Source organism: Oreochromis aureus, linkage group 13, assembly GCF_013358895.1.
Source record: "Oreochromis aureus strain Israel breed Guangdong linkage group 13, ZZ_aureus, whole genome shotgun sequence".
Lineage (NCBI taxonomy): Eukaryota > Metazoa > Chordata > Actinopteri > Cichliformes > Cichlidae > Oreochromis > Oreochromis aureus.
The window spans coordinates 18865450-18878919 of record NC_052954.1 but is presented as its reverse complement, the minus strand read 5'-3'; the positions used below and the strand labels follow the sequence as shown (position 1 = coordinate 18878919).

General features: G+C 41.3%; 2 protein-coding genes across 2 annotated transcripts; both read left to right on the top strand.

Annotated features, from left to right (window-relative positions):
• The first annotated feature begins 372 nt into the window (after window positions 1–372).
• scdb (stearoyl-CoA desaturase b) lies at window positions 373–4770 on the top strand. Its single transcript, XM_039622157.1, is given in 6 exon segments — window positions 373–736; window positions 1472–1602; window positions 1795–2000; window positions 2692–2850; window positions 2852–2922; window positions 4067–4770. Coding segments are annotated over 6 exon segments (981 nt in total). The 5' UTR covers window positions 373–531; the 3' UTR covers window positions 4276–4770.
• Window positions 4771–6722: 1952 nt separating this feature from the next.
• Window positions 6723–12255, top strand: wnt8b (wingless-type MMTV integration site family, member 8b). The gene is made up of 6 exons (XM_031735207.2): window positions 6723–7090; window positions 7741–7774; window positions 8639–8777; window positions 9349–9474; window positions 9569–9711; window positions 10887–12255. Exons 1-6 carry the CDS (start codon window positions 7020–7022, stop codon window positions 11454–11456), a joined length of 1083 nt encoding a protein of 360 aa, XP_031591067.1. The 5' UTR covers window positions 6723–7019; the 3' UTR covers window positions 11457–12255.
• Window positions 12256–13470: the final 1215 nt, after the last annotated feature.

Sequence of the window (13470 nt, the reverse complement as noted above, 5' to 3'; positions counted from 1 at the left end):
TTAGGGGTGAAAAACTCCAGGCCTCAAGGGCCGGTGTCCTGCAGGTTTTAGATATCACCCTGGGTTAACACACCTGAATTAGTTCATTACCAGGCCTCTGGAGAACCTCAAAACATTTTGAGGAGGTAATTTAGCCATTTAAATCAGCTGTGTTGGATCAAGGACACATCTAAAACCTGCAGGAGACCGGCCCTTGAGGCCCGGAGTACCCCCACCCCTGCCCTGCAGAGATTGCACAGGCATCCAGCTTCCCCTATTACTATCCCACCCCACGCAGATGGCAACAATCCAGTCAAGGGGACCTCAATCACCGTAGTCTAACGTGGACCCTCCCCTCTCATCATCATAATAAGTTACTAATTAAAATGACTAGCGTAACCTAAGCGGTGAACGACAAACAAAAGAATAAGAGTGTCTACAGACACGATCGGAGCTCGCCGCTGTAGCTGGAGACTGTGTGCGCGTTTTACTGATCACATCTGTGTAGTTTTCGAGGTGCTATGACAGGGTCCTCTTTGCAAAAAATAAAAAATGACTGACAAGAAGCAAAACGGAGATGCGAGGACAGACTCAAGTACGGTAGATGATGCTATTGACTTTACCTATAAAGAGAAACCATGGAAACCGCCGACAGTCTTAATATGGAGCAATATCATAGCGTTTAGCCTCCTACATCTGGGAGCACTTTACGGACTGATTCTCATTCCCTCCGCATCGCCTTCAAGCCTTGCATGGAGTGAGTATTCAGGAAATCCAGGGGCATGCTTGGTTGTACGATTACATATGGGAATAACGGAGGCTGATCCTCTCTAGCTTTATAAATTTCAGGGTAAAGTGTTATGAAAAAGTAACCTCTGGCACATGATAAAAAGACAATATCTGCATATCTTCAAACTAAATATCATAAAAAAGAAAGCCAACCTGACACGTTTTAAATAACTGAATGGCCATTTAAAAACATGAAATGTAATTCCACACGGGAAAAGTATTTGGCTACTGCTTTTGCAGAGGTGTTCACACTTGCTGATCTGTTAATCAAGTGCTTTTTAAATTTCTAACCAATCTCAACTTTGTTGACCTACATGAGTTTACCCTCCCTTTGCAATGGTGAGTCGAACATTTTTTCCACTATGGAAGACGAAGGTAATCAGTGTTCAAATGGGCATCTGATTGTAAACGGCGTGGCATTCATCAGTTTTAGAACAACAAAAGTGTGAGGGTAGGCCAGCACGTCCCCACTGTCCCATCTGCCTGCAAAGATCACTCTTCTATGAACCAAAGTGTTATGATAAGAACTACATGTGCATAGACTGGAATTTTAAGTTCTGCCATCAGTGGGCATCTTTCCCAGAAGACTGATGGCAATCAATTAGAAAAATTTCAAATCCCGAGCTGAGCCTGTCATTTTATAAAAAGAACACACTTTACAACTGACTCTGCTCTCATGAATCAAATTATTTTTCCTTTCCAGCTGCATTTTGCTACGTCTTCAGTGCTCTTGGTGTGACTGCTGGCGCACACAGATTATGGAGCCACAGATCCTACAAGGCCTCCTTTCCCCTGCAAGTCTTTCTTGCCTTTGCCAACTCCATGGCATTTCAGGTAAAGAAGATTTAAGCGTGTTACATGTTCTCCCCTTTTATAGCTCAGCTGCAGGTACACTTTTGAAATAAGATGAAATATTTGCACTTTTTAATTTTGCGGATGTGATGCTTTTTTTGAACACTTGTACATGAAATAAAATCCAAAGTCTGAGATATACTTCATGCCTTCTCCCTGTCTATGTGTATGCAGAAGAACATATATGACTGGGTGAGGGACCATCACCTCCACCACAAATATGTAGGCACAGACGCAGACCCCCACAATGCCTCACGGGGATTTTTCTTCTCCCACATTGGTTGGCTCCTGGTCCAAGAACATCCTGACTGCGCTGAAAAGAAACAGCAACTCAACCTGTCTGACCTGACGACAGATAAAGTGGTTATGTTCCAGAAACGGTGAGCAAGCCTTATGCAGACACTGATTTGGGTAATAAAAAAGTACAGTTATGCAAGACTCATTCAATCAACAACAAGCCACAGCGTGCAATAATGCACCTCATACTTTATTGGTAGTCCAGTTGCTTTCTTTCCAAGCTCCTTAGAGTACCATGACCTGGATGACTGAGAACCTACACAGACATACTTTATTACTGTTTCTGAGCTTGACTGCTGCAAAACAATGTTGAAAAGTGAGTTTGGCCTTGAATTGATTCAGTAATGTTAACTTGTTGGTCACTAGTAAACATTTACACTGCTAATGATAGTCAGTGACCTGGTCAGAGGTACTGAGGAAGCTGTTGCCCTAATAATGATGATGTTGGTGCTCTTCATGCTATGTTTGATTGATCCCTGGCTGCTCTAGTCTGCCTGCCTTGGAAAAGATACTAACCCGAGTATGTATGTGGATGTTACATAGAAAGCACTTAAGCATAGAAAAGTAAAAAACAAAGTGCTGAATGAATGGGTGAGACATGTATAAGTGCTTTGAGTCCTCCGGGAGAGTAGAAAAGTGCTATGTAAGAATTTGTCCAATTACCATTCAGAGTTTGTGCGTCTTTGAAACTAGTCCAAAAAAATTGTTCATTGCAAACAAATTGTAGCCAAGTAAGAATGGATGCATGAGATGCTATCTGATGATTTATTTCAGACATTACATGGTGTCTGTGCTAGTCTTCTGGTTCCTTGTGCCCACGCTGGTTCCCTGGTACCTCTGGGGTGAATCCTTGGTTGTTGGGTGCTTTGTCCCTGGACTCCTGAGATATGTTGCACTCCTAAATGCCACCTGGCTTGTAAACAGTGCTGCACACGTGGGGCAACAGACCTTATAACAAGAACATCAACCCAAGGGAAAACAAGTTTGTTTCTTTCGGTGCCATAGGTAAAATTTTCTTTCTTTCTTTCTTTCTTTCTTTCTTTCTTTCTTTCTTTCTTTCTTTCTTTCTTTCTTTCTTTCTTTCTTTCTTTCTTTCTTTCTTTTTACAATTCATTAAAGTTACTGTTTGCAGTCAGGTCCTTAACTGTATGGACAGTGTCACAATTTCTCAATTTAACCTGTATATACCACAACAGCAGATTTCAAAAAGCTGAAATGCAGACTTTCAGCTTGAATTCAGTGGGTTAAACAGACAATTTTTGCATTAACTGTTTGGGAATTGCAGTCATTTTTGTACACAGGCTCCCATTTTCAGAAAATCTAAATTAATTGGAGAATTGACTGATAAGGCCAGGTGAGGCCTGCTCTTATTTCATTAAAAGTTAAGCACATAAAAGCTATGGAGTCTGATTCCAAGTGTTTAACTTCAGTTTGATATCTTCTAGCTGAACCCTCAATTTAAGGTTCAAAGAGATATAGGCCGAAAAGCCAAAACTAAACCTCAGAGGACAAAAAAAAATTAGGAGAGGCCAAATCAAAAATCTAGCATGTTAGTAAGAACTAATGTACTGACCAGCTCGACAACGGCGACAGGCCTGAAAGACTACAGAAGAGAGAGATGATCACGGAGTTTTTTCCATGGTGCAGACAAATGACTTTACAACATCGAAGTCAAGATCATAATGACCTAGAAGGTGCCAGACTTATTGTAATCAAGGTATAAATATAATGAGAAAATGTTTTCACAAGTAAAAGGATATTAATCACAGGTGCTTAGCTTAACAGACAAATGTGTGTTGTCTGATTAGCTTGAGATTCCTGATGGCATTAAAACTCTGCAGCACAGTTGTGAAGGCTTAGATGCAGGATGCAGTTTCATCTTGTGCCAGTTTCAGTGCGATATAATCTGAAAGTAGATGCTTTTTTTTGTTTGTTTTTGTTTTGGTAGCTTGTAAATTACAGATGTATGTATTTATTTATTTATTTTTCAAGATTTTTAAATGGAAAAACGAGTGTACTCGGCATCAAATTATCCTTCACATGCTTCAACCAGTGTCTGTCTTCCTACTGCTTTTCTGTGATGAGTTATCATCACCAGCCCTCGTCACTGAAGCTATGGCTCTGAAGTCAAGTTCTTTTTGCTTTTCAGGAGAAGGCTTCCATAACTACCACCATACGTTCCCCTACGACTATGCTGCAAGTGAGTTTGGCAGCAGACTCAACCTCACCACTGCCTTTTTAAACCTCATGTGCTCTTTGGGTTTGGCCAAAGACCCAAAGACGGTTCCCAAAGAAACAATCATTGCTCGGATGCAGCGAACTGGTGACGGCAGCAACGAGTCAAGCAGCTGCAAGTGACACAACGTTGTATCAAGACGGTGTCATTTTACTCGTCGGGTGGTCTTCTCAAGATCGTTTTTATCTAGTGTATCTGTGTATTTTTCTTCTTTCCTTTTAAAAACATAAAAAATACTTTTAGACCCTCGAGAGCAGAGTCAGTTGGACACCATGTTTGTTGTATGGATGCACGGGGTTATCAGCTTCATGATTTCTACTGCTGACATTTGCCTTATTGATTTCCATCAGTCCACTGGAGATTAAAGACAACCTCACCATTTGCACATAAGGATGCTACAAAAATCAAGAGACCTGCTTCTTCTTTCCTCCAGCTGCAGACAACCAAATCAGTCTCTTTTTAAGGATGATTTGCGACACTGATAAACGCACTTTGTTCTTGATTTTCAGATACTTTTTTGTTGTTTTTTGTATGTATGAACCTTAAGCACGCACCAAATTCTTTGCACACCAGAAAGGACACTTTTTAAAAATTTTTGGAGCACTGTAAAACTATTACAAAATTAAATAAAAGCAAGAATCACAACCAGTGCTGTTTTTTTTATTTTTTTTTTATTTTTATACTAACTATACTAAGAATCACTCAAAAGCAGCTAAGTATATGTTGCTAATCAAAATGCTATTTTAGACAAGAAGATTATGCACTTATCAAATAAAAAAAAAAGATAATATGACTTGACAAAAACATGAACTGTGTGAATGAAAACTAAATAAAAAAAAAACAACCAAAACTCGAATACATAAAGTATTACATTTCAGTGCCACATATTGGATTCTGTGAAAATGACCTTTATAGAAATCCCTTATCTTTGCTGATAGCTGTGTGAGTTTGGATCATATCCATCTGCAGGTCACACATTTGACATGCTTTTCAGATATGGTCTGAACATTGCTTGCAGCGTTACGTGTCTGCTCCATTAAACTTTGACATTGTTCTTTTTTACTGTGGCAGGGGGACCAAATGCAGGCAAACATGCTGTGAGACAAAGGCAGCATTTGTGTGGGACACCTCTGAATTTAATCTAACTTACAAATAAAGTTATATTGGATCATTATATCCAAGTAAATGTGCTTTCCCCCCTATCCTTCACACACTTAAGTCCCGGCCTATAGAAGTTTGTTTCAGGTAAGGAATAACAAACTTCTTGTTGTAGCTTATGGTCATACTACCCTAAGCATTCTCATCTGATCTGGGAAGCTAAGCAGGCTTGGGCCTGGTTAGTACCTAGTTGGGAGACCACATGTAAAAATGAGGAACTCTATGTTTGAGGTGGCTGTGGCTCAGGAGGTTGAGTGGCTTGTCCATCAAATGGTTGGTGATTCAATCCCCGGATACTCGAGCCTGCATGTGAAATTTTCTTTGGGCAATATACTGAACCCAGAGCTGCCCCCAATGCAGTGGGGTGTATACAAATGTTAGAAAAAATGCTTGTGTGAATGTGATTCGGTGAATATGACTTGGAGTAAAAAAAAAAAAGGGTGAAAGAAGCTCTTTGAGTGGTCATAGAAATGCCAAATAAGGACCAATTCATTTACAAGAAAAAATAAATGTAGTTTGGAGAAACAAAAACAAAAAAAGAAGCTAAGGCAAGAGTATGGTTCCTGATTTCATCTCATCTTACTTGTCAGTTCTTTTTAAATCTTAATCCAAAAACATCCCTCAGAAGTCCCTCATGATGACACCCCCCCCCAATCCCAATTTGCACACAAGAAGATCGCAAAAGTCTTGCCTCAGATAAAGGAAAGGGACCTAAAGGTCAGACGAGGTTATTGGGGAATAACCCTTTATCCAGTGTCAGGAAAGGGCCGTCTGGATTAGCGATGCAAATGTCCTATATCTGATCAGTGGCTTGGCCTTCACTCTGTCACAATCCACCTTTTATGTGGCTGTTCAAATATAGCAGGCAAGTAAACAAAAATGTACTGATCAGTAAAATAAATAAACAGAAAATTTTAGGGGAAAACCTGCAAAACACTCAAAATAAACATCGCCAAGCACCCTGCAGCACGTCATCGCACATTATTCTGAGAATGCATCTATCAAGAAAGAAACCCCCCAAACATAATTCATTTGCAGAATTTTGCTTTAACTCTCCTATAAATAAATAAATAAATAAATAAATAAATAAATAAATAATAATAATAATAAAAACAATCACTAATCACTGGAGTATTTGACCCTGTATGAAACTACACACTCGCTCGGCGCTGTTAAATTTCCTTGAGTAATAGTTTCCATGACAGATACACTGATTCAATCACACCTTTGTTAAAGTGAACCAAAGTTTTCTGTTGTCCCATCAAACTGACAAACGGCTATCCTCCAGCTAATCCCCGACAAATCAGCTGCTTTTCGATAGCCTAAATAAACATTTTCTCTGCGCAGAAATTCAAGGGATCACTGTTACACTTTTCCTAAAGGATTAAACAGATCTGCCTTTGCTCTTAAAGGAAGGCAGGGAACCTACCGTTGCCCGGCCCTGAAGGCCCAGGGTGCCCTTTTGATCATTTCAGTCTCTCCTTGGTGCAATACTTCTGATTGGCCAAGAGAGTAAGAAGGGGGAAAATCTTTAATTAAGCAGATAATCTCTTGTTGGGACGAGAGCAGCTCCATTTCAGAGCCCCCGCCTTGAATCCTGGAAGCCCTGGTGAAGTTTCATGTGCTGGTAGCTCAGTGTCCTCTCCATCTTCACGCCGTCTGCAGCTTTGGACGAGTTGCCGTCTCTTCCCTCCCCTCACCTGTCAGGATGTTCATGCACTGGGAGGTTTTTTATTACATTTTCATTCTCCTGACTCACATGAGGTCCACCTGCTGCTGGTAAGTTGGTTTATTATGAAATATTAGCCACTTTCTTGGCTATGATGTCCGCTCCAAATAGCCTACTGAAAAGGATTAACCGAACACACGCGGGGAACTTTTATTCATTTATTTATTCGAAAAATAAAAGCCCAATTTATTTAATAGAATTATTTAATAATGAACCTTTTATAAAGGGCTTATTGGGTTTGAACGTGGTTAATAAGCACTTAGTGTTGGCTAAATATAAGCCGTTTATGAGGTCGATTTGCGGGTTGCCAGGTTTTGAAAATTCCCTGAGATTGGTACTAATAATCTGGACCAAAATCCATTGTAATTTTAATCCTGTTAACATTTAAAATGCTAAGCATTCGTCATTGTTTTTAGTAATTAACTGGGAACCTCCTGGGCATTTATAAAGAGATTTCTAACAAACTAAAATCCACCAACCAATGAGATTTTTTTTCTTGATTAAGTCAATAAAATAAACATTTCCACATCAGTTCCCACATTTAAAAAAATCTTTCAGTAGTGTGGTTCACTAAAGTTTGAATACCCACCGGTGTCATAGTTTAACATGTTACAAAGTGCACTAATGAGAGATGAATTAGCAGAGGAATTTGTGGAGGACACTGAGCTTCCCTGGGTGAATAAGCTGTCTCCTTTTCCAGGTCAGTGAATAATTTCTTGATGACTGGACCCAAGGTAAGCCAACTTTCTTTTGATCTTCTCTCCTCTCTGTTTTTCACAAAAGAGAAAGGGAAGAGAAAAAAATCACACTCCTTATGAGATCTTAACTCAAGTTTAGGGACAAATTCTGGTACCTGTCTGCGTTGAACAATGGCGCTACATCTGTGATATTCTTGGACTTTTGTGATTTTTTTTCTTTACCCCCCCAACCGTACACTTGACCTTATTTAAAGGCTCTGTGTAGCTGAGGGTTGAATGTGTTAAGAGGCAAGAGCAGGCACTGCTGTAGTGGGTGGTCATCATTAGTGATCCAGACCCCTGTGAAAGAGGTGGTACTCCATCTCCCTGAAGGCCACTTGAGACATATTAGTTATATTATCATTCACACAGTCCGAACAAGCAGCAGAGCGGCAGGCGAAACCCGCACAGACGGCGCTTTGAGACTTTACTGCAGCTGATGAGAGCTTCACATGCAAACTGAGCCGCTTCACAGTGTTTTTGTCACATAACTGACAGATATCATCTATTTAATCTGTCTGTTAAAGAGTAACCACTTTATACCTGCTTCTTCCACATTTTAAACTCCACATAGTAACATTAAATTTTGCACTGATAAGAAGTGACATGAAAGCGGTGGATTTAACACTAACAAATATGAAAGTCACACATCCTTGATCCAGTCCCTCATAATCTTTTAGTCCCACAGATAGCAGCAATTGACTTTCCCTGTACTTGATCAAGCTCGTTCAACCATGTTTCCTAAAAATATAATATAATGCTTGTTAGGTAGGATGCATCCTGGTACTGAAATCACAGCAGATACCATGTTGTGAAATCACGCTGCTGTTGCTGTAAAATGTGCATTGTATTATAATGCAGGCATACCTGATCTACTCAAGCAGCGTGGCAGCAGGAGCTCAGAGTGGCATAGAGGAGTGCAAATACCAGTTTGCATGGGACCGCTGGAACTGCCCCGAGCGAGCTCTGCAGCTATCCACTCACAGCAGCCTGCGCAGTGGTAAGTCCTGACCCCCCCCACAGAACAACTCAACGCCATCCCAAATATTCCCACACGCCTACGAGGCCAGATTCCAGCTCATGGCAAAGATGGCAGATTTTCAAAGATAGTTAAAAAGTGTTATAAATCTGTGTGCTTTTGATTTTTTTTTCCAGGTTTATTTCTTATGCTTGAGTTTTTTTGTCTTCTTTGTGTCATACAAATATTTGCTTAGTCCAAAGATTTGGGATTGTTACAGAGGCAAGTAAGACCCCGAATCACAGCCTCTACATACAGAGATCCACAAACACAAAGAGACAGATTTGTTAGGTAATATGAAATAAAATTAGTTTAATTTAGAGAATATTTATAATAACTGTCAGTGAGGGTTTTACTCTCCTGGCACGAAGGCGGGATTTTTTTTCAAAATAATTTTCATTAAAAACAAAAACAACAACAACAACAACAACACAAAATACATAAAGTTAAACTCTCTCTGTAGTTAATTTAACTTAGTGGAAGGAAGCAACTGGAGTATAATTGTGTGAATTTATTAGACAAGATAGCTAACAAGTTTCTCTGATGATGACAGCAAATCGAGAGACAGCGTTTGTCCACGCCATCAGCTCGGCTGGCGTTATGTACACCCTAACCCGGAACTGCAGCCTTGGAGACTTTGATAACTGCGGCTGTGATGACAGCAGAAATGGACAACGAGGTAAGAGAGAAACACGAACGCGTACATGACATGCGAAAGGACAGTTTTCGCTTCCTAAAGCGATTCCAGTAATTTCATTCTTTTTGTTTTATAGGTGGTCACGGGTGGCTCTGGGGTGGCTGCAGTGACAATGTTGGCTTTGGTGAGGCCATCTCCAAACAGTTTGTTGATGCCTTGGAGACTGGGCAGGATGCACGGGCAGCCATGAATCTCCATAACAATGAGGCTGGGCGCAAGGTACAGTATGCCCTCTTAATTTACCCGATCAACTTGGAAATGAAAAACGAGCATCTTGCATGAGATGCAGTACAATCATGCAATATTAGGGCTTTAATTAACCACCCCTTATTTAAACTGGGTGGCATCCTGGCTTAAAATGTAGGAATCTTACACGGCCCTCCGACTGATTGCAGATTGTAAAGCACCTTTTGAATCATTTTTCCCTGCGCAGAATTACGCTGAGTGTGCCACCCAAGCATCCCTTTCACGTCGCTATAAGTGAGGTGCCACTCGTCTCCAATAATAACAGCGTGTTCGGTGTACCAGAAGGGCCTATTTACCAGTGCTGAATGCTCCTTATGACAAAACCTCAACTCAAGAATCTCAGGATCACTGGTGCACGCTTAATTAGAGATCCTGGGGAGCCAGACATTGCACGGCATTCTGTATTATTCTGCTTTTTTAAAATAAGTGTTTAGTTTTATTCTTGCAATAAGGATCCCACATTTATGTTGGTCTTTGTTTGGCCCCGAGGGAGTCTGAGGGGACCACAGGCGTGCAGCTGAAGTGGTCTTTGTTTACGGTGCCTTTGCTCCCCCCTGTTGGGCCCTGGGATCCCCATGGCACCTGGAGCATCATTGTAACAGAAAAAAATGGGGAAAGAAAGAGAGAGAAAAAAACCTCCTTTTTCATTTCTCCACTCAATGGGACTCTCCATTGGGTCTTCTCACACTAGAAAACATGTTGATAATGAACATGCTAAATAAATACTTCTATTTATTCTACGAGGAACAATGCGACCCGATGTGAAACTTTGATTCAGCCTCACTTCAACAGAAAGTTCATCCCCTCTTCACGGAAAGAAAACACCGCTTTTCAATCGGCAGCTGTTTTGTGTTGGTTAAAGTCAGGAAACACAATGGATGACAAGGAACTCTGCGATGGACCTCGAAGCTATCATTTCTTCCTTTTCAGCGCATTCATGCCTTTATCTGAAAAACTTTGAGAATACAATCAGTTAATTTGAGCACACGTCAATCAAGAATTTGCAGGAAATGCGTGCACCAACACACAATTACGTTTTTTATGTTTTGACAGTTTTTCCACAAAACTCAGAGCAAAACACAGCTTTCTTTAATGCAGTGAACTATTCCTATTTATTTTGATAACGTGAACTGTGTCTGTGTGCCCAGGCTGTGAAGGGAACCATGCAGAGGACATGCAAGTGCCATGGCGTGTCAGGAAGCTGCACAACTCAGACCTGCTGGCTGCAGCTGCCAGAGTTCAGAGAGGTGGGGAACTACTTGAAGGAGAAGTACCACAGGGCGCTGAAAGTAGACCTTCTGAGAGGAGCGGGGAACAGCGCGGCCAGCAAGGGGGCCATCGCCGAGACCTTTAGTTCCATCTCCCGTAAGGAGCTGGTCCACCTCGAGGACTCTCCCGATTACTGCCTGGAAAATCGCACTCTGGGTTTGCCTGGAACTGAGGGCCGCGAGTGCCTAAAGAAAGGCAAGAACTTGAGCAAATGGGAGAAGCGAAGCTGCAAGAGACTATGTGGGGAGTGCGGCCTGGCTGTGGAGGAGCGTAAGGCTGAGATGGTGTCGAGTTGTAATTGTAAATTTCACTGGTGCTGTGCGGTAAAGTGCGAGCAGTGCAGAAAGACAGTGACCAAGTACTTTTGTGTGAAAAAAGGAGGTCAGAGGGGAAGAAGCGAGAGCGCCGGTAGCCGCAGGAAGAACCTCAGACTGAGGAAGAAACACTGAGCATCTTAATGATTTCTTGCAGCTCCCCGGCAGATTCTTTGTCAGATAGTTTGTTTTGGATAAAATGATGATCTCAGACCGTCGTCAGTGTCCACAGTGTTTTAAAAGTAAACAGAACAGGATGTGTATAAAGCCACAAGATAGAGGAGATGAGAAGGGTTTTAACAAATTTATAGATGGTTAGGAATAAATGTATTTAAGATATATTTTTTATATTTTTTACAACATCTTGAAAAGTCACTGGGCATTCGAAGAGGTTTTATCTGCTTTCAAAATTCTCCACAACTTCATGTATTTATTTTCATGCAGATACAGAATCTTAAAAGCTGAATGGTAGATGTGGCTATTGTGGCTTAAATAACTTTTATATATATATTTATATATATATGAACCTGTCAGTAATCTTTGTATATAAAACACCCATCAGTGTCAAGTTTTGAATTTTCTCTCCTGTCATTTGGCTCATTGTGACCTTTGCTCCCCCTCTTCATGTATTTAATTGTACATAAAATGAAGCACTTTGTACTGTACATTGTTAATTTATTGCAAAGCATTTCCTAGTTTTGCTGTATTGTTAGTTTCCTTTGTGGTTTGTTTACTATTAAAATACCATAAAAGAATAATAAATCCGTCAACCCTGTCTATCATTCAGCCTGGAGAAAGTACTCATCCTTCTTTAACACACTCTTTGTGACAGTAATACCCCGCTGTTTGGAGTAAACACAGCATTACGCTTCACATTCCTCCCACTGGGGTTCGGATACCAACGAGAATAGAAAATTTTCCAGCATACTCTTCCTTCCATCACGCCTTTCTCAATTTCGCCTCAACAAATACCTCCCATTCTCTCCCTCATCATGGTAATCCTCAAAGAGCCCCCTAACTCCTGAGCGCTTGGAAGTTTCTTCACTGTTTAATACTAGTTTAATTAACTTTGTCCAGACAGAGTAGGACCATGGGGGTGGAGGGCATGAGGCAAGTTGCCCTTAAAAATCATCCCGCCTCTAATTTTGTATGCTAATCTCCTTTTTCACGCCGCACCTCCTTAGGAGTGGGGGAAAGAAATGTTGGGAAAACTTTGGGCTAGCTGTGCAAGGCTTCCTGTGGCTGTTTTATTTCTGGGCCCACCTATTTGGATCCTTTCACTCCTCTAGGGCCTGCCTTTGCTCGATTTAACAATGAATGCAGAGCTAATCAGCTCTCTCGGAAATGCACCACTGTCGAGGAAGGTAATCCCTTCTTCTCCACTCTCAATGGGCTGTCGCCTTCTAAAGGACTTTGGGAAAAGGCTTTGCACAGATTCACACTGTTCGCTCAAAAGAAGTTAGTTCAAGTATTGTGCCCAAACAAGTGGGTTTTATAAACACATGCTTGCCAGGATACTCACCCCACCTGCGAGTAAGAAGTGCCAGGCTCAGGCAAACTAGCACATGGCAGCCGAAGCTGAAACCCTTCAGACAAGAAGAGACATGAAAGGGGAGATTAGAGTCCCTATTGAGACGGGGGCATTCATTTCTGCACCTTCCTCCTTTTACTCAATGAAGTGTCAAGGAAACACCTTGTTGACATCTTATTTACCAAATAATGATTATAATCAAAACTCCTCTCTCCTCTGATGACCCCCGTGGGCTGGTCAGATCGCTCCGACTGGCATGCAGCAAAACCCTCGCACTAACAAAAGCCCTGCGGCTCTGCGGTCCTGCAAATTTGTTGTGTTAGGGAGTACAACAGAGGCACAAAATGTTCATTCACTGCATTCAAAGGTAATGCAGAAATATAATTAGGACAAGCGTTTTGGATTAAAGCTAACAAAGCCACTTTAGACTCGGCGTGCACAATGCAGTGATTCTCATTTGTGCTTTCCTCTCCATGCTGCCATCCAGTAATTTGCCATCAGCAGTCGTTTGCTGCCCACTTACACCCGCGTGTGAAAATGCACCCCAGAGAGTGAGGAAAGCCTGCTGACACAACAATCGGCTAACATGTGGGAAAGCTGAACATGAAAAAGATATTT